The 21,087-nt window shown below is 44.6% G+C and overlaps 1 protein-coding gene across 5 annotated transcripts; it reads left to right on the top strand.

The window, feature by feature from the left end:
* Positions 1-128: 128 nt before the first annotated feature.
* Positions 129-19,309, top strand: LOC138788149 (protein phosphatase 1 regulatory subunit 12A-like). Of its 5 annotated transcripts, none has more exons than XM_069965727.1 (24): positions 129-461; positions 3,063-3,193; positions 4,497-4,615; positions 6,355-6,514; positions 6,945-7,089; positions 7,427-7,501; positions 7,620-7,705; positions 8,778-8,926; positions 9,281-9,357; positions 9,469-9,636; positions 9,826-9,893; positions 9,973-10,191; positions 11,210-11,284; positions 11,516-11,606; positions 11,740-11,898; positions 11,988-12,120; positions 12,194-12,324; positions 12,630-12,686; positions 12,945-12,964; positions 14,096-14,183; positions 14,800-14,904; positions 15,300-15,350; positions 16,034-16,084; positions 16,759-19,309. In XM_069965727.1, exons 1-24 carry the CDS (start codon positions 204-206, stop codon positions 16,843-16,845), a joined length of 2,703 nt encoding a protein of 900 aa, XP_069821828.1. In that variant the 5' UTR covers positions 129-203; the 3' UTR covers positions 16,846-19,309. The 5 variants fall into 5 exon arrangements, with proteins under 5 accessions (XP_069821828.1, XP_069821829.1, XP_069821831.1 ...); XM_069965728.1 differs by having other exon boundaries at positions 131-461; positions 9,994-10,191; XM_069965730.1 differs by having other exon boundaries at positions 131-461; positions 8,802-8,926.
* Positions 19,310-21,087: the final 1,778 nt, after the last annotated feature.

The following is a 21,087-nucleotide window of genomic DNA, read 5'->3' on the forward strand; positions in this document are numbered from 1 at the left end:
GCACACATCTGTCTCTCCTCCACCATTCACCGGACATCACTAGCAGCACACATCGGATCCGCCATCCTTATCCCCGCCGCGTCCTCCCCCCCCCCTCTCCTGACGTCTCCTCCTCCGTCGTCCTCTCTCTCCCTCCTCCTCCTCCTCCCTCCCGGCCTCTCCCGGTCCCCTCCTCCCGCCTGTCTCCGGGCTGGACACGGAAGATGGCGGCGGATGATGTGTCCCGGTCGGGCACGGCTAAAGAGAAGCGGCAGGAGCAGCTGAGGCTGTGGTCGGGCTCAGAGACGGACCGATGTCTGCCGCCAGGCTCCACTCGCCGCCCGCCCCGGGTGCGCTTCGCCCAAGGAGCCGTGTTTATGGCCGCCTGTTCGGCTGGAGACCGGGAGGAGGTTCGGCAACTGCTGGCGGCCGGAGCCCAGATCAATAGCACCAACGTGGACGGACTGACGGCTCTGCACCAGGTATGGTCACTGCATGCTGGGAGTTGTAGTGTCATCTCCATCTGGGGTGCCACAGGTTGCACTGGCTTGTCACACAGGGACTACTGCACTCATCATATGCAGGGACTACTCCATCACGTGCAGGGACTACTGCACTCAGCATCTGCAGGGACTACTGCACTCAGCATCTGCAGGGACTACTGCACTCAGCATCTGCAGGGACTACTGCACTCAGCATCTGCAGGGACTACTGCACTCAGCATCTGCAGGGACTACTGCACTCAGCATATGCAGGGACTACTGCACTCATCATATGCAGGGACTACTGCACTCATCATATGCAGGGACTACTGCACTCATCACATGCAGGGACTACTGCACTCATCACATGCAGGGACTACTGCACTCATCACATGCAGGGACTACTGCACTCATCACATGCAGGGACTACTGCACTCATCACATGCAGGGACTACTGCACTCATCACATGCAGGGACTACTGCACTCATCACATGCAGGGACTACTGCACTCATCACATGCAGGGACTACTGCACTCATCACATGCAGGGACTACTGCACTCATCACATGCAGGGACTACTGCACTCATCACATGCAGGGACTACTGCACTCATCACATGCAGGGACTACTGCACTCATCACATGCAGGGACTACTGCACTCATCACATGCAGGGACTACTGCACTCATCACATGCAGGGACTACTGCACTCATCACATGCAGGGACTACTGCACTCATCACATGCAGGGATGCAGGGACTACTGCACTCATCACATGCAGGGACTACTGCACTCATCATCTGCAGGGACTACTGCACTCATCACATGCAGGGACTACTGCACTCATCATCTGCAGGGACTACTGCACTCATCACATGCAGGGACTACTGCACTCATCACATGCAGGGACTACTGCACTCATCACATGCAGGGATGCAGGGACTACTGCACTCATCACATACAGGGACTACTGCACTCATCATCTGCAGGGACTACTGCACTCATCACATGCAGGGACTACTGCACTCATCATCTGCAGGGACTACTGCACTCATCACATGCAGGGACTACTGCACTCATCACATGCAGGGACTACTGCACTCAGCATCTGCAGGGACTACTGCACTAATCATCTGCAGGGACTACTGCACTCAGCATGTGCTGCCTCTCTCTATGCTTAGCACATACTGCTGGGGTCTCCTGACATCTCCATAGATAACCTCAGCAGGGAAGAGCAGCTACAACCTCTATCCAGAACTCAGAATCTAATGGGGAAATAGAAGATACTGCTTAATAGGAACTGCTGAGCCTGAGCATTAGTGGGGTGCTGTAGGGTTAGGCAGTAGAGTCCCCCTTTAAGAATAACCATGGAGAATATGAACTTGTTACAAATGTTTCCTAAAGGCAGTGTCCACCAATCTTTGGCTGTCGGGGCATGCTGGGAGTTGTAGTTTTTGCAACAGCTGGAGAGCCACAGGTTGGGGGGCAGTGCTTTAATGTTTCAATGCCTGATTAGTCCCTAGACTTCTGGGTGGGAGCACTTTCATCTCGGTAGTATAGAGGAGATTTTCCACTGACCCAGCTGACCCCGGCGTTTTCTAGAAGTCTTAAGCTGCCGTTTCCCAGGCCCCCAGACGTCCGAGCGTATCTCCATATTGAGTAGTGTTCAGTGCATGTTACCATCTGCATCACAGCTCACACCCCAATCTGAATTCCTCCTTTAATTATTGCTCTTGTAATGGGGTTAGTAGTAAAGTGTGAAGAGCGGACCACACACTGGCTGTCTGTACTCTGGCCCACAAGCTGTTGGGGGACTACAACTCCTAATGTGCATGCTGGGGCGTTGTAAGCTCACAGCTACTTTGCTAAACCCTTCATTCTGTTTGCATTTCACATAATGCCGACGTTTTCTTGTATTTGCTTCGAGTGTCTTTAATGCCCATATCTTGAAGAAGTCACATGTCAGTAAAAATCAAGGAGTCGTCCACCCCTGTCTAGTCATAAAGTTGTTCCTGGGAAAGCTGGGTGACAACCAGTGTGGCCATGATTATTTCTCCCAACAGCTTGTCAGGGTGAGCAGGGTGACTAAGGGGAAAGTTAGGTGGCATCTGTTATGGCGGCAATTATGGTTGTCACCCAGCTTTTCCAGGAGCATATTCCTGTGTCGTACATCAGGGATGGGGAACCTTCGGCCCTCCAGCTGTTGCAAAACTACAATTCGCAGCATGCTTTAGCTTTGGCTGTCCAGGCATGATGGGAATTGTAATTTTGCAACAGCTGAAGGGCCAAAGTTTCCCTATCCCTGCCCTAAATGGACTCTTCTTGTAAAGCGATGTTCATCAACCTGTGGCTGTCCAGCTGTTGCAAAACGACAAGTCTGTCCAGGCATGCTGGGAGTTGTAGTTTTTTAATAGCTGAAGAGCCATAGCTTGCTGTAAAGTCTGTTGTGCTACATTTTTATCAGGCATTCCAGGCTGACAGTAGTGAACCATCCCCCCCATCATAATGTCCCCCTTAATGACCATCAGTTCTATAGGTTAAGGGCCCATTTGATCTTGCTGTTTTTTACAATGTCACCTTCTCGCCTTCTTACCCCCTTAGGCCTGTATTGATGAAAACATGGACATGGTTCAGTTTCTGGTAGAGAACGGAGCATGCGTGAACCAGCAGGACAACGAGGGGTGGACCCCACTCCACGCAGCAGCGTCCTGTGGATTTGTGAGCATAGCACAGTAAGTCAAGGGACAGTCCTGGAGTAAATTTTCTAAATGAGAAACGCAATACAGTTCCATCATAGCTGCTAATGTTTTCACCCAGCTTTTCCAGATTCCTGAATGGCAAACCTGAAGTGATCCTTTTATATTATCAGCAGATTTGTGGCTCAGGATTTTAGAAAAGTTGTGTGCCTGTTCCTATGGGTTCAGGGATATTGTGGGTTTTTTGCAAGTATTAGTACAGATCAGAATGTCAGTTATGACGTAATTGTTTTTTTAGTGATTACAGGTATGTGGTTGGAACAGGTTATACCAGGGGAGCATCACTAACACCTCCACAGGCGCTCACATACTCTGAGCTCTACACACCTATCACCTGCTGGGTGATATTCCTGACCTCCCTGTCACCAGGCCCTGGGGTCCAAGCACTCCCCTCCCTCATATGCTCATATTTTGATAACTTACTTGCTGACTAAGGGGCATTTTGCAGTCACTTTGTTGATGTTCTTTGTTTGCCATCAGTGATCAGCAACTATTTTTGAACCTTTTTGTTTTTTACACAAATGTCTGTGGACGGCTGTATTGGGGCTCTCGCTCCTCCTCAGTACAGGGCAGGGTGCTGGTTGATAAGATGAAAGGCCTTTGATGCAATTCTGGTGGGTATTGAGGAGATCTATGGTATTGATGAAATGCTGATTGTTCGGGTTTGTGCGAACCCGACCTTTCAGCAGGTATGTTCATCTCTAATAGGCGGCAATGGTGAGAGAGTTTTCCTCCTTCTGAAGGAGAGCTTATTTGCAGCCTGTGGGTGTGAAGCAGGATGGTTCTATTCACTTACAACTAACAGGGACCCTGGGAATGGAAACTGACTGCAGACGTCTTTGCTCTACAGTACTTAAAGTCTACCTGTCATCATAAGAAAACTTCTGACATGCAATAGAGACAAGAGTTTTAATTGGTCCGGGTCTGAACGCTCACACCCGCACCGATCAAAACTTTTGAGATGTCTTAATGGGGCGAGGGGGCGTTGCAGCGCTGTCGACTCTCACTCTGTGTTAGAAAATAAGAGTTGGGCTCATAATGTAAGGGTCCATGTACACAGACAGATTATCTGCCAAAGATTTGAAGCCAAAGCCAGGAACAGACTAAAAACAGAGATCAGGTCATAAAGGAAAGCCTGAGATTTCTCCTCTTTTCAAATCCATTCCTGGCTTTGGCTTGAAATCTTTGGCAGATAATCTGTCAGATAATCTTACTGTGTAAATGGACCCCAAATGGTTCCCTTTAAGCTTTATAATAACCAGCTTGTTCTTTTCTGCAGGTACTTGATCTCTAAAGGTGCAAATGTATCTATTGTAAATAGTGAAGGGGAGCTTCCGCTGGATGTGTCTCATGAGAGCGCCATGGAGAAACTGCTGAAAAGTGAGGTCAAGAAGCAAGGTGAGCATCCTGCCCAAAACACGGGACTTAGGAAAACTAAGGAATAAGCTGAACCTGTTTCCCATGGCAACCAATCACAGAGCTGCTTTTTTTTCCTTAAAGGGGTAGTGCGGCGCTAAGAAATTATTCACAGAATAACACACATTACAAAGTTATACAACTTTGTAATGTATGTTATGTCTGTGAATTGCCCCCTGCCCTGTGTCCCTCCACCCCCGCACGTGTACCTGGAAGTGTTGGTGCATTATACATTACCTGATCCGTGTTGCGCCCGTCCGCCATCTTGTGCCGCAACGTCATCTTCGGCCCGCCGACTGAAGCTCTCCGATCTTCCCGAGTGCCAGCCGCCCTCCGCCGCGTCATCAGCCGCTCAGTCGTGATTGGCCGAGCACAGTTTTGCCAATAGCGAGTAATGTGTGTTATTCTGTGAATAATTTCTTAGTGCCGCACTACCCCTTTAACTACTCGGAAAACTGAAATCTGCGCTGTGATTGGCTGGTCCTACTGCTTCTCAGCATCTCTACTTACAGTAGAGCCACCTTTTTACCTGGAGATTGGTTGGTGCACATATTTCCCCACCTCAGTGAGAAGATCACCCCGTTATCCAGACCAGATTTCTTGACAGATTTCCAGTCCATTAAACATTATGAATAGTGTCCATTTTCTGTTATATGACCTACCCACAAAGAAGACCACCTTTCAATGCCATTCAGGTGGTCTTCTAAAAGAGGTTTTACTGTAACATGATCCAGAAACCCTGATTATGGCATTATTGAAAAATAACACGCCACACTAGCTAAAAATCACATATGGCAGTTTCCCTCTCCCACGTGTGTTCTTCCATTTAGCTCAGCCAAAAGTCAGTACAAAGCACACTTCCTTGCCAGCCTTTGGAGTAGCATTTTTTATCTTCTAGTTGGCACTTACTGGGTACAATTACCAACGTCCAAGTCTAAAGCAAAGAACGTTAAATGTATGACAAATCTGCCTCAGTGTAGCTACCTATGTGGTATACAAATATTAAAGGGGTTCTCCGCTTGTTAGGAGAAACCTTTAACAATGAGGGGGGGTGGAATTTACGAACAGTACACCAGAGGCATACGCCAGGGAGAAGGTGCAGATTCGCCCCTTCTCCCTCGCATACGCCTCCCGTACGCCCCGTTTGCCAAATGGGTGGGCTGGCTGAGCTTGCGGGGGCGTGATAAGGCAGGATGAGGTGTGGCCTCCTCCCACGCCTCATTTATCATGATTTACGCCTGCTCGCAGGTGCAAATCATGACCCAAATCTACACCTGCTGGAAGTTGGTGTAGATTTGGTAAGCTGGGCGCAGATTCGGGCGTCCGGCCAGGCGGATTCACTAAGAGGCGTACTCCTCTTAGTGAATCCTGCTGCGAAAAAGGGAACGGAGCCCAATATAAGACCGGCGTACTTGTACGCCGACCTTCATAAATTCCCCCTAGATGTCTCCCTGCTGGGGTCCACAGTGGATTAGCTGTGATCTGTGGTCAGATCTGGCAGTAAGTGTATAGTTTCTGTGCAGCGCCCCTGCAGGAAAAATGAGTCATTACAGTGTCCATTCAAATCTATAGGCTGTGTATGTAACACAGGATATGACAGGTCCTCCAGAGAGATTGCTGTGAAATCTGCTTACAGACTGACAGGTGTTGTTGCTCCTCAGCTGTCTCCTAGTGTTGGATTTCATATCACTTATAGACATGATTTATGACCTATCCTGCAGGTGTTGATTTAGATGCAGCAAGAAAAGAGGAGGAGGAGATAATGTTAAGAGATACACGACGCTGGGTGAACAATGGAAAGTATGAAGACGTCCGGCATCCGACCACTGGGGCTACTCCTTTACATGTGGCAGCTGCAAAGGGCTATACTGAAGTTATAAGGTGAGCTGTCAATCACACAGATCAAAGGAGAAAGGACGCTCTGCTGTGCCGAATGTTTGGGATTAGGAAAGATGCTGACAGCTATTGAAGGTGAATGGCCAGTCATTTCCCATGACATGTCCCTTGATGATCCAACTGCAGAGGCTCCCATTGCCACAATTACACTCTAGTCAGATGTTGCTGCCAGGGCTCTGCAGCAGCTCTCCACATTAATAAACAGAGGAGGGTGCAGCCGGGTACCCCACCTTTATAATTATTTTATGTCCTAATGGGACATGTGAATATGAGTTGTCTAAAGAAGATATAAAGAAGTGGACTGAAGAAAAAACAAATATATATGTGTTATATAATTTCCCAATATTTTACCCCCTTTCATGTCCTCATTATCTCCTATGTCGTCTTCCTTTCTCATTTTCCATATCTGTCTCAGGATGCTCCTACAATTGGGGTTTGACGTGGATTCCCGTGACTTAGATGGTTGGACTCCTCTGCACGCGGCCGCTCACTGGGGCCAACAGGATTCATGCCGTCTCCTGTGTGAGGCTCTCTGTGACATGGAGGCTGTCAACAAAGTGGTGAGGGGGTCAGCGGTCTCCTCACACTATTCACAGACTGCTTCTGCCTCCCCGCTCTGCTATAGCTGGTTCTGTGCACCTATGCAGTGTATATGGTGTGCGTCTGCTGTCCTCTTGGCTGCTTTTATCATGTGCTGCTTGAGCCCTTCTCAGCAATCCCATTATCCTTCCCAGTGTGTTTTCTAACTCTGTCTCTAGAACACTTGCTTCCGGCGAACCTTTCTTGCCCCGTCTATCGCTTCTTAGTGCTAATAGCTTTTCTCTTGCAGGGTGTCTTTCCTGTCTTGTTCTGTACAAAGTGGAGGAGCACCTTTCAATGTTGTTTGCACTTTTTTAGGGCCAGACACCCTTTGATGTTGCAGACGACAGTTTGGAATCTTTCCTGGAAGAAATGAAGAACAAACAGAGTGCGGTGAGTTGGGGGCTGAGAAATAGCACAAGTGATATATGAATGGGTTGATTATTTTTTTTACTTATGTAATGTCTAGAATTCTTTACTTATCTTTTCTCTTGTCTTATTTCCTTTGTAGTTACGCTTGGAGAAGATGAAAAATGCCCCGCAGATAATGTCCCAGACAAGCCCTCCGAATCAGAATGCCGCTGGCAGAACCCGGAGGTCTGTAATGCATATGCTGTGTTTGTGTGATGCATTGGAGCTGGCAGTGTGGCACATGGGTGGTGCTGTGGAGTTACACAACAGTTGGGGTGCATGAGGGTCCTGGAGCATTTCCACCTTAAAAAAAAAAAATCATCGGTACATTTGTCTTGAGTTGTCTTCTTATTTCAGTGTTTTTTCAGTGGTTTTAGCTACATCTTTCTATAGAAGCTGTTTGACAGCCTGTTTGGTTCTCATTGTTCTCAGAGGTTATCACCCATTTTTCTTGTATTCTGAATGGTATGTCCTCGTTATACAAATTTAGGTCATAACTCCTGTGCAAACTGTAATGGTGTTCATATTTGCCAACAAGACAACTTAATGGTGTTGTTTCATAGATACTGTTATGATTCCCTGTTTGAACCTAGGGGATCCCGTGTCTAAAAATGGAGTTTGCTTGGGTTGCTGGGAGTGGGACCCAAGTCTCTGAAGGTTGTCTCTGAAGGGATAACCTCTTTAATATATGAATTTATGTTCACACACCAAGAAGCATATACAAAAAACTTAGGACCCCATAGACAATAGAAATATGTTAGCTGCAATTGTCAATTTTGGCAGGACCAGATGACCATCTAATATTTTGGGAGTTTCCTGACTTCTTCCTTGACATGTTATTGGGAGAGAAAAATTGGACATGTTAGGATTGCATTGTTCAGTGCTTTTGATCTTAGGGAGATAAATCACTACCAGAGGTGTTTGGCAGTAGCTTACCGCTCAAAACATATGAACGCTCAGCTGAGTATTTATGTGTATATTGGGATCAGGAGAGAGAATTGTTGGCTAAATAGGTATCATTTGTATGATATGTCTTGGCTTTACTTGGAAAGGAGAAGTTGCTCTTGGACTACCAGATTGTTTGTTGTGTCATACACCGAATAATGTCACAAGGGAAAGTGATACACAGCGTGGATTGTTCACTGTGTGAGCTTGAAATGTTCACTGTATGTGTGTGTGACACTGGGTGTGTGTTCCCGGGCACTCTGTGCACTGATCCCTTGCACGCTCCCTGCCCCCCAACCCATTTTTCAAATAGGAGTTCTATTTCTCGTCTGAGCAGCCAAGAGAAGGTTGCACTGCGTGTGCAGGACAAAGAGCGCCGGACACAGCCCATCACTTCTACAGTACCTACCAGCCAACCAATTGCTTCCAGTTCTGATGATTCTGGCTCTGATGCAGAGTCTGGTGAGCACCTTTATATTACTTTTTTTTTCTACATGCTTACAGTGGATGCTTGCTCTGTAATGTTGAGTGAATTTACTGAACATTCAGGTTTGGCCAAACTCGGACGCTCTGCGTTTCACTTGAGGTTGGTGGAGAAGTTGGATGCAGCCATAGGCAGTTGCAGAAAACATGGATACAGCCATAGGCGGTCCTAGAGCTGCATCCAATTTCTCCATTCAGCGGGAGTCAAAGGCTGAGCGTTTAGGTTCGGCAAGTTCCCTCAACACTATTCTACAGACATGGTCATCATGGTTTATTATACTCTGTTGTGCAGAATATTGATGTCATTTTTTTAACCTCTTATTTTTCCTACAGAAAAAGTAAAAGCTCAAGAAAGAATTAATAATCTGAACAATCAGTTGCGTAACCTTTCCACAACAACCACAAAGAAGGTGAGAAGGAAGGAAGGGAGGGGTCAGTCTGTGATCATTCATTGACCATAATTATTTCCTAATCATTGAATAGGGAACATAAATAACTGTGACATAAACTACTATCCATAGACCTCAGCAGTACCGGAGCAGGAGAAAACTGAGCCGCCTTTAGGCTCATGGCGAGCCTCCTTGAGGAAGACTGGTAGTTCTGGCACATTGAGCTCTGGCACCACGTCTGAAGAAGGCAGGCGGGCAGCACTACCTAAATCTGCCTCCAGCTCCCAGCTAGCAGACAGAGTGTGTATTGGGACTGGGCCTCTGCTCCCTTAGTTTCATAACTATTTCTTTCTAGCATTTCCGTGGCTTCCTATTCCTTCTCCGTGGATTCCATACTTTTTTTCCAATCTTCTTTAATTCATTCCTGCTCACCTTTAGTTGATCAACCCAAAAGCCACCTGACCGTGATATATATATTTTTTTTTTTAGGAGAAGACAGGGTCTGTAGCTCGTGTGCCTCCAAGTCAGAAACTGTTTAGTAACCAGGAAAATGTGAGGTCAGTATTGGGTCGTAAATTTCAGAGTTTGTATTGTTTGGCATAAGTCAGCTGTTCTGATGTCTTTCTCTTTGTAAAGGGAGTCTCCGTTTGGTCGCAGGTCATTCACTCGGCAGCCTAGTGATGGAGATGGACTCACCTCGCTCCGTAGACAGAGGGAGCCTCTGGCAACAAGGACTGAAATCGCCCTATCGAGAAGAGAGGCATTAGCAGCTAAGCTAGATTCCGCATTAGCAAGTGGGAACACTTTGTCTCCTAAAGTAGATGCCACTGTGTCGCTGCCAAATTCACTTACAAGGTATGGCTTAGGCATTTCTAAAAGGTAGGGAGCTCATAATTTATGTACTGCCAAATCAGACCTGAAAATTGTCAGATAGATTACTTAGTGCGTGGCAGTGCCATTGTTTAGCAAAGTGGCCAAAGCATTCAGACTGTAAGACATTAAAGTGATACTGTCACCCCCTTTCTGTATGATGCCTTCTCTAGACAGCTGTAAAGCCTAAATTCTGCAGTTGGTGGATTGTGCCCTCTGGGCGGAGCTTCATGACCGCTGTGCCACTTAGTCCCGCCCGCATCGGCGCCCTCCCAGGACGTCATTGCCATCTAGGCCCCAATCCTTTAATGGCCATTGAAATGGGCCGACCTAGAGGGGGTGGGGCCTAGACCTCTAGGTTGGTCCATTTCAATGGGCACGGAGGGGGCGGAGCCTAGATGCCAATGCCTCCACGGAGGGGCAAGCTTACAACGCCAATGTGGGCGGGGCAAAATGGCACAGCAGCGGTGAAGCCCTGCCCAGGTGGCACAATCCACCAATGATAAAAAGCATTTTTCACTGGACCAAGCATTAAGAAATCTATTATAAAGTAAGGTATGAAAACTGCAGAATTTAGGCTTTATAGCTGTGTAGAGAAGTCCTCATTCAGAAAGGGGGTGACAGTATAACTTTAAGGCTATTCTCTGCCAAGCAATTGCCATTCCCTAGGTAGCCTGTTAGCCATCCCATTGTACTACAACTATCCTTTCTGCAGAATGATATGGGACCATCGAATTGGAGTAAACTGCACAGTAAATGTTTAGTTTTCATGTGATCTAGAAATGGCATAAATGGTCTGATGCATAAATGTATGCCAACAACCCTAACCGCAGGGAAAATGTTGGCCAGTAGCCTATGTATACCACAGCTATAATCACATTTCATTCTTAAGAGAAAAGTATGCTCCTTAGAAGTATGGGAACTCCATGAATTGTTATGCTTTAATGTTCCTCACAGTTGTCTTGGACAAGTAAGTGTTACTTATTTTTTCTGTGCCTTCCAGAACTTCTGACTCTGCAAACACTACAAGTACAAACTCAGAGCCAGCCGCCAATACAGAGACCAAAGAGCGACGCAGGTAGGAAGCCAAGTCTGGATGAACTTTAATTTCCACTGTTAGGGTGTGTTCACACATACAGGATCCACCGCAGATTTAATGGTGCAGATCCGCAGGAGATTTGAAATCAATGTAACTAAATAACTGAACACAGCATCAAATCTTCTGCGTATCGTATGCATGTTTCCCCCCCCCCCCCTAATTTTCCACTTTCCACATAAATACACAGTGTCTGACAGAGATTGTATTTAGGTCTTACCTGACCCCCGTGAGAGATGAAGAGGCTGAAGCTCAGAGAAAGGCAAGGTCTCGACATGCACGACAGTCTCGACGATCCACTCAGGTAAGTACTAGAAGCACATTTCGGCTTTTTTTTTCTTTTTGCTTGTCCAGAAACATCTTTGTGTGTTCTCAGAATCTCTTACAATTGTATTAAATCTTTGTAATTGATCTTTATTAATTGTAATCTTCTGCAGGGAGTGACTCTCACAGATCTGAAGGAGGCTGAAAAGGTCATCAAAGGTCAACAGGAAAATAAAGACTCCGCACCAGAGCCAGAGAAGACCCAGGAAGAAGAGACCAGCAAAGACAACCAGACAAAGCCAAGAAGCAGCCGTACCGCCAGTGATGATGGGGTGAGTGGTCTTAGGGAGACACTTATTATACCACAGTTCTTGTATTAGGAGAAGGTATAGTCCAGATAAGCCATGTTCTGAATTTGCAGGCAGAGGTCAGCTGGAGATCCCGAATCGCCAGTTTGCAGAAATCCGATCTTTTAGGATTAACCACTCCAGATCCAACTCCAACTTCTTCAGGTTTACATAGACGAGGTGAAGTCCAAAGCCTAGAGAGCAAAGGTTTGTTTCTGACAGACAATGTTTCAGGTGGTCTTCTCGATCACCATAACGAAGTGATAAATGTTATTTACAGAGATGCAGAAGTCCCAGGAGGACGAGAAAGAGAGTGACGAACGAGGTGGCAGGAACAAGGCAGGTGTGCGGGATCGGAGGAGGCCTCGAGAGAAGAGGAGACCCACTGGAGTGCCACCGACCACCAGAGATGTAAGATTTCTCATATCACCGTGTCTTGGTGTTCACTTTATGGTATACCTATATAAGGGGAAATATTTGCTCGTTAGAGGTATAATTTTTATTACATAATTCCATGTATTAAACCAAGACATGCAGTGCCGTGTTGTATACTGATCACTCCCATACCGACATTGCACACCAGGGACAATTTTATAGAGAGCAGATAAACTGGGGTACTCAGGCCCTCCAGCTGTTACAAAACTACAATTCCTATTATGCCTGGACAGCCAAAGCTATGTATTCATTCATGAACTAAACTATGATTCCCTTTACAGAGTGATGGCGAGGAATCTGAGGAGGAGGACGGAACAGAAGAAAGTCCGCCAACTCAGGTGCTTGGACCTGCATGTAGACAGTTTCCTTTTTGTGTCTTGTAAAGTCTGGGAGGGGAAAATAAAGTGTGTAGGAGGGTCTCGCTAATCATTTATAACATGGGTTTTATATCTGTTCTTGCTGCGTGGCTTTCGTGATCTTGTGGGTAAGTGTACTGTGTGAATGGATTAGTACTTTATTACTATGAACATGGGTAATGGCCTTAACTTCTGCCATTACATTGGGTGACATAATGCATTTTTCCTTTTTCCTCCCAGGTAGATGGACTTAGCTCTCGGTAAGAACTTCATAAAAATTTTTAATTTTTATATTCATTTATTTATAGGCTTATATGACCCATAGTGTGTCTTGTAGACATATCTATACAGCAAAATATAGCCCTTAAAGGGAAGCAATTGTTTGGCTGCTAAATTTATACTGTGACGTCTTATATATACAAAAAGTTCAGGGTGCAGACCAGATCAGTAGGTAAAAAATTTACTATGCATGCCAAGTAACTATAGCCCTAGCATGGCTAGGAGAAATAACGTGATACACTACTTATACCCCTTACTCTAAGAAACAGAAAGTCCCATAAGTTTATATAGGAAGTGCCCTCCTACTGAACATGTTGCTCTCTCCTGTCTCACCCCTTGACTGGCATTCTAGCAGGTACACTTCATCAGTAGAAGGCTATCATTACAACTTTCCTTTAAAAATGAGTCAACGTTGAACGGCTGCCATTTCTAACATTGTGCAAACACTTTTTCTAACTCCGCTGGGGAAAGCTGCGTGATTTAGAGACATTCCTGACTTTAGTGATTAAAGGTCAGAACACCATATCTACAAGATATATGTATAAATCCTGGCATGATGCTATTGAGTAACAAATCTCAATCCAGGCCACTTTACATGGGCCAATTATCAGCAACAAGTGTTCCCAGAAATGCTCATTCGTCCGATAATCGGCCTGCGCAAATGTGACAACGATTGGCTAGTGAGGGTGTGGGATTGGCCAGTCTTGATAAATCCCCCTATGTAAGCCTACAAGCTAAGGAGCTAATGTTGCTCGCACACATAGTGATCCCAAGGAGAAGACATTACAGTAGGCACTACAGTCATCCACTTCCCAGCCTGAATGACTAGTGATATACGCAGCAAATGTGAATAATATAGACTCTTACTGTAAGAATATATACCTAGAATAGTATGTGTAGCTATACCCAGGAAGTATGGTCCGCATGAATCAGATCTTCTCTAGCCCCTGCAGATGGTTTGCTCAGGTTGGATACTGTTGTATAAAGGCTAGCTCCCTATTGTCTCATGTTATTGATGCCTGCAGCATGTGCTGTACCATCAGTCTGTGATATAACGATGGGGTTTTGTTCTGTTTTTTTTGTTTATCTTACAATACTGTAATATCTTTCAGAACAAATACACTTTCCAATGCGCACACTTCAAGCCGGGTAAAAGCAGCCATTGCGGCTGAACACAGGGACACCAAGGATTTTAAAAAAGTAAGTTCTAGGAAATTGTAGAAAAAAAAAAATCAGTTTGACGTCTCCATTTAGTGTGTTTGTGAATGAAAACCATTGCAGGCAGAAGTGTCATTGTCTCATCTGCAATGGATGAGTAATATCTGGAATGCATTTATTTGCCCCAACCCATCTGGGGGGACATATTAAGGGCTGCTTATGATGTCACGTTGCCAGCACTTGAAGGTACAGAGTAGAAAATGAGAACCACATGGTATCCCACTGATCTTATTCAGCTTATTGGTGTACAGCCTGCATAAAGTGATTTGTCCCCAAAAGTAAAACTGATAGCATCCCTTTAAAGTTCACGGTCCCCTGATTCTGGCGCAGATCTTGTTTTTTTTCTAGCTTCCTCTTCCTTTTCTTAGTAATTTATGGGGCCATATTAGTCTAAAAAGAGTTTATCCAGAGTGGATGAATTAATTGTCAGTTGTCAGCTGCAGTTTTTGCTGGGATTAGATCATGATGGTTTGTCGTACATTGCTGTAGTAGTATTGGCAGCCAAGTCCCAGTTCGTTCCCACAGCTGTGAAGTAACAATAGTTCCTCTAAAAGTATTGGCCTCAGTGAGCGTTCATTTGGATGCTGTGTTGTTGCAGCTGTATGAAGACTTGATGAGAGACAATGGACGTCTTCGCTCCCAGCTGCTAAACACCCAAAACTTGGTGAATGAGACAAAAGCAGAGTTGGAACGAGCCAACCAGGTAAGAAGGGCTTGAGCATGTAGACTTTGTGTTGGTTCTTAAAGGATCTATAAAGGATTAGAAAAGGCACAGGTACAGTACTTTCTTACAAAAACACCACCACCCATATCCTTAGATTTTGTTTGGTTTTACAATTCAGCTCCATTCATTTACATGGGACCGAGCTGCAAAACTCACAATCAAACTGGAGACCGGAGTGGTGTAATTTCTGGAAGAAAGCCGCCATGTTTTTTTTAATGCTTGGTAACCCCTTTAATAACCCAATTTTTTTTCTTTGTGCTTTCTCTTAATGATAAATATGGGTTAGATCTTTTTCTGTTTCAACTAAATTGAAAGAAAACAGGATCTCTGTAATCTTGGTTTTCTTCCCTTAATTCTTTACATTTTTTTTTCAGAGGCAGGAAAGAAGTGTTGACAGATCATTTCTGATTGATACAGAGAAGAAGGTGAGATGTTATGTTAGTGATGTCTCCACATTGGGGGTTCTCTCCACAATTCTTTGTATTAGAAGCTAATTCCAAGTTTTTAATATCCCAGTAGTGCCACCACAAGGGAAACGAAAGGGTATGGTTGCCTATTCACTGGATTTGTTATTGATTAGTTAAAATTTCATATTTGAAGATAAATCTATGAGATGGACTTACTGCTTTTTGTGTTAGAGACAACTGTACACAGTTGGTGTACAGTTAGTTACACACCAGCTAAAAGAGTGACAGGGAGGAGAAAGCTTCTCTCCTGAAGGACAGCTCACACAAGCTGGATAAACAAGAAGCAAAGCAGACTGCAGGGGAGAATTATATTGGCTGTGTACAGGTATAGAATGAAAATAGCGTTTATACAGCATACTATAGTGACTTAAAAGAAGCAAAAGTAAGTACAATCTATTAATAAAGACCTGTGGAAAAACAATTTGTTGCACCAAAATAAAGGTGTCATAGACTTTAAATATTACACAGTTCCTACTCATGTCCAAACTTTGACTTCTAAGACTTTCTACTCTGGCTAATAGATGAGGGTGCTGAAGCTGGGACCCCTTTCAATCAATTCAGAGGTCTTTAAATACTGTATTAGAAGTGGGTTTTCAAAACCAGGTAAGCCCTTTAACATTGTGGGTTTTGTGTATTAACAGGAGAAGCTTATCTTGGAGCGTAGAGTATCTGAACTTCAGGATGAGCTAAAGGTAAGAAAATTTGTCTGCCATGTGCTGGCCGAAAAGATGCCCTAGCAGCCATCGTTTCCTCAAACCACTTTTTTTTTATTTATGTGCATTATCTTTTTACATTATATTTCCCCTGTTATCATAGCCACTGGAGGACATTTCTGCTGTATGATTTCTTTTTTGTCCTACTGTGACTGTGGCTTCCCCTGAAATAGGGAAAATACAGTCCCTTGTTGTGATAGTAGTCATTGCCGCTGCCTCTATTCACTGTGTAGGCCGAGATAAGACAGAAGCAGTTATAATCTGATTTTGTTCTCATCTCTGGGTCCTATCTCATTTCTCACTGCAAGTGACGTTCCATAGATTTTTCTGTATTGATAAGAGTGCTTAGCTGAGTGCTTCTCCTCACTCGTTGTAGTAAAGGGTAGGGGTCTGAACACTTGTACCCTGACCAATTAAAACATTTGAAATTTCTATGACTTCTGAAAAGTTCTCTTTGAAATAACAGTGACGCCAAAACATCTACAGTGACACAAGACCAAATCGGACCTGTATGGTGCTTGGCCGGGTTAATCAAAGAGAGCGTCATTGACAGGCATTACGTTTTTTAGGATGTAGATGAAGTGATTTTTAATTACACAGGCTTTGTATTATTTTCATTGCCAGATTCTCACTTTTTTCTCCTGTTTCCATAGATTCTCGGGGATCTGAAGGCTGATAACCAACGCTTGAAAGATGAGAATGGAGCCCTAATCCGAGTTATAAGTAAGCTGTCCAAATAGCAGAGCTGCCTCAGGACCTGCTCCATGTTACCTGCTCTCCCTCCAGTCACACCATTGGGACAGACCAGGTGGACATAGAATATGACAGGGAGCTGGGGATTATTGGATGTTTGATCAGCCTCCCCACTGTATTACCACTTCACCAGTTTTCCACACCGCCACCCCTGAGACTGTCTGGGAATTGTCACTTCAGAGGCCATGTTATGTTTTGGGAGCGATGCTGTTCACACAGTGGAAGTTGAAGAACACCTGTGATAGAGGAGGGTTGTGTACCCCAGAAAGCACAGAAAAAAAGACTGCTCAGAGTCGGTTTTTAAGGCAAAATGTTGGTTAAAAGAAAGACCATCTTAAAGGTGAATTCTGATACTCAATATTCAGTGTAGCTCTCCTGATACCGTGGCAATTTTCTACATTATATATTTTCTACAGCCTTCCGTTGGACAAAAGACTAATCTTTAACACACAAACTGATGTCCATCTCCCAAGATACAAACCATCATAAAAGGACAACAGTACAGGCAAACTCCATTTTGTCATCCCTGAAATCCCTCTGAACTTGTGGAGGACTGTGGAATATTAGAGAGGAATTCAGATGGCTGGTGGTGACTGCACTATATGTCCTGACCACTGTGTCCTCCCCACCCCAGATAGTCCCAGGATGGAGAGTGGGGGTGAGCAACGCTTGACCATCCAGATCCGAAGTTTGGGAAGAGCACAAGTCTATACGATCATGTTTTGTCTTTTTTTTTTTAAATAATTTTTTTATTTTATTTTATGCAACCGATGTCACTTTGTTGAACAAGCTGCCAGTATGGGTAGGTAACACCGTATGGTCTGTTTCATGAGCACATTTTAAACACTAGACTCTGATGCGTTACTTCCCCATTTTTAATAGGTTTTCTTATTGTTTCATCAGGGAGAGTGGATTTTATTTATTACAGTTTTGGGTGGCAGTGGCCATTTCTTTTCCCTCTTAAATATTTCAGTTTAAATCCCCTCCTATTGGCAAAGCTGCTATTACATCATCATTTAGGGAAAACCCCAGTGCTCAGTATGGACCCATATATAAGGCGAGCTGTCACGTGACCCTGTCTACTTTGACGTTTATATGGATAGGGAGGCAATTTAATGGGAGGAGCCTGGCATATAGCGGTATAGGGAAATATGTGTCATGGAGATAGCAGCAGCTATTGGCTACAGTGTAGAAATTGTCCTGTCATAGTATATGTGGGAAGCACAAAACCTCCACAATGTATGGCTAAGGAGCACATACTAGCACTATGTGATGGACCGTTTTCTATGTTGATTGAAGCTTTTCTTAAAGGGGTAATCCAGCTCCATGTTTTTTTATACAAATAGTTGATCATCATATACAGTAACAAATGGAATAAAACGTACCTTACCAGTCCTCTGCTGCTCCCATGTGTATACTTCTCTGGTTCCCTGCTGGTCTCTGTATACTATGCTCGGGCAATGATGTGGCGTGTCAACCCCTGACCTCTGCTCTCTGTTTGCCGAGATCACTGAGGTCACTGGTCCAACCAGTAAATAACTGTAGGGTCAAGTGCCATGTCATCTGGAAACAAGTAAACATGGACCGGTTGGACATGGACAGAGTCGGCACAGTGGTAGCAGAGGATTAGTAAGGTAAGGTGAACCATTGTATAGGATTGTCATCTGTTTGTAATAATTTTATGGAGTTTGGATAAACCTTCTGTTAAAGTCTCTTAACAGACAAGGAGCAAGGTTCCTGGTGGCAGGGCCTGAGCTTAGCAGGGGGATGATTTTTTAGAAAAATGTTTGTAAAGCGATTCTGCCAGATTGTTCAGTTCTAAACTATTGTTAATGGCAGTTCCAGAGATGGTGAGGGTATGTTCACACTGTGAAAATAGGGCGGAATCCCATGTCCTACAGTGAGTGAATGAGAAGGCAGGCGCGTGTACGCTTCCTCCCCTCTCCGCTCAAAGAAGTGACATGTCACCACTTTGAGCGGAGAACCGTGGCAGCGGAGGAGCGCGCTCTCCCATAGTCAGGCAATGACACACTGAGCACGGCTGGATTCCGCGGCAGAAAGTTCTGGAATTCTGCCTGATTTGTTCAGTGTGAACATACCCATAAAGCTGAAATACTAGGGCAGGAGAATTTAGGTCATGCACAAAAAGTATCCCTGTCATTTAAAAAAACTTAGCATATCACATAGACATGTCAAAAGCTTTGAGGGTCGAGGTGTTCAGATCCCAACCATTTCTTAGAGGAAGCACACAGCTGAGCACTCCTCTCCCCCCTCTTGCTGACATCTTTGCGAGGTAGCGAGGGCAGAACTCAGCTACGCACTTTTTTTTCACCTGTAACATAAAGGACTGTGAAGTATTACATTTTTTGACATGCCTCTGTGACACATCAGATGGTTTTTCAGATGACTTTAACGCTTTAAAAATGTGGCTTAATCCTAGTCTGGCACCTGGATGATGGCAAAATGTCCCCTAAAAAGCTGAAAGCCAGAATGCATTTTACTAAGGCTGGTTTTAAGACCATGCCTTCCTAACCCTGGATGGAAGAGGTTCCTAAAAGCAGCTAGTATGTTGTAAAGGGAACACTAAGGTGTAGCACTATTTATAGAGACACCAGTGTCTCGGTCATGAAGGATGAACTATGCTGACATCCAGGCCTATATTTGTGTCTGTACTCCAGGGCAGGCTGAGCATTCTTAATCTGGTCATACTCGAGAGATATCTGCCAGCCCAAAGTTTATTCAGCCAGTGCAGTCCCCCCAGTAACGTGTTTGCTTTACTCAGCTGAGAATGTAGGATGATTCCAGTGGATGAATGAGGGTGGAGAGGCTGCCAGACATGTCTGTTGTGTCCTATCTCAAGGTAACAGGCTAATAAAACCCACCTAGCTCTGCTTCGTCCCCCAAAGATCATTAGGCTGCAGTCCCCCATACTATGTAGGTTAGGAAAGAGCACTGCATGGTTTGAAGCAATGCATTATTAGAGGATTTTATAGCCTATGTCTATCACCCAATTTGCTCCTGAGATATTCATGTAATAAAACAGAGCAGTTATTTTCTGCACTAAAGGGGATAATGTAGTGTGCAGATTGATATTGTAATGTTTGGCTGCATTCTGCATTATGTGAGAAACAGCCATGGGGCGTTTTTGACATTTCCCTAGGACATGTCAAAAGTTTTTGGAAAACTCAGGTACCTTTTAAAGAAATCTTCTGTATGTGTCCCAGGAAGTCAGCCATTTCCCTCCTCCCCCTTATCCTGTTTAACTGGCTGCAGCAGGAGCCTCCCCCTCCGCACCATCTGCAGGAAGACAAGTCCAGCCCTTTAGCTTTTTCTCAGTCTAGAATGGAGCATATAAGCAGGATACTAATCTGATTCTTCTCTGCCTTTTTGTTTTTATAAACAGTCTAAAAATTCAGTGTGAGCATGTAGATCTCCTACATTATTTATTTCTATGTTTGGTGGTCTTTTAAGAGGAGAGATAAGGCTGGCGTATATCTAGAATAAGTACGTGCTCCTTTACTATATGTTGGTTCCAAAGAAAACCATCCGTCCCCAATTTCAAGCATAATTTTCACATCCCAGTTTTCCTAAAGAAAAACACATTTTGTTGCTTGTTCACTAACAATAGGACCATAGTATATAGGATGCAAGGTGCGCACCTTTAGGCAGAGTAGCGACTAGAGCTGGTGACAAGGCAGAATCTGTCCCTGTTCTAAAGCTACAGAGGGAGAGAATTTTTTTTAAGCTGAGGCAGGAAGCAGAACAGTGAGAAAAAGCAGGAGGCTGAAGCTTAACAAATTTCCTGGCATTGGCCCAAGTGAGGGACGTCAAGGGCTACAGAGCCGACTGACACTGTAAGCACAGGCCCTTTATAGAAGGACATGAAACGCATGTTACTCCCATTACCTCTCCAGTCTTTTGTGAAACCTAATCCCCCGCATCGCCTCCTCCTCATCCATGTTCACCCTGTCTACTTCTGCCTGTGTTGTTTTTTTCACTCACGTGTTATTAATATTTTGTGCAATATATTATATTTATAAATGGTTTTACTGAACACTGCGTTCCTTCATGCTGCAGTTACTGCCTTTTTGCTTTGATTTATTGTTTCTATAATTTATAAATGCACTGTTTTATTTTCCATGGCACTAATTTGTGTGTTTTCTGCTCATTTGCCAACGGTCCGACTTGTAGACCTGTCTCTGTGTGTTCATGCCCTGTATACTCCTATT

This window comes from Dendropsophus ebraccatus, chromosome 4 (assembly GCF_027789765.1).
Source record: "Dendropsophus ebraccatus isolate aDenEbr1 chromosome 4, aDenEbr1.pat, whole genome shotgun sequence".
Lineage (NCBI taxonomy): Eukaryota > Metazoa > Chordata > Amphibia > Anura > Hylidae > Dendropsophus > Dendropsophus ebraccatus.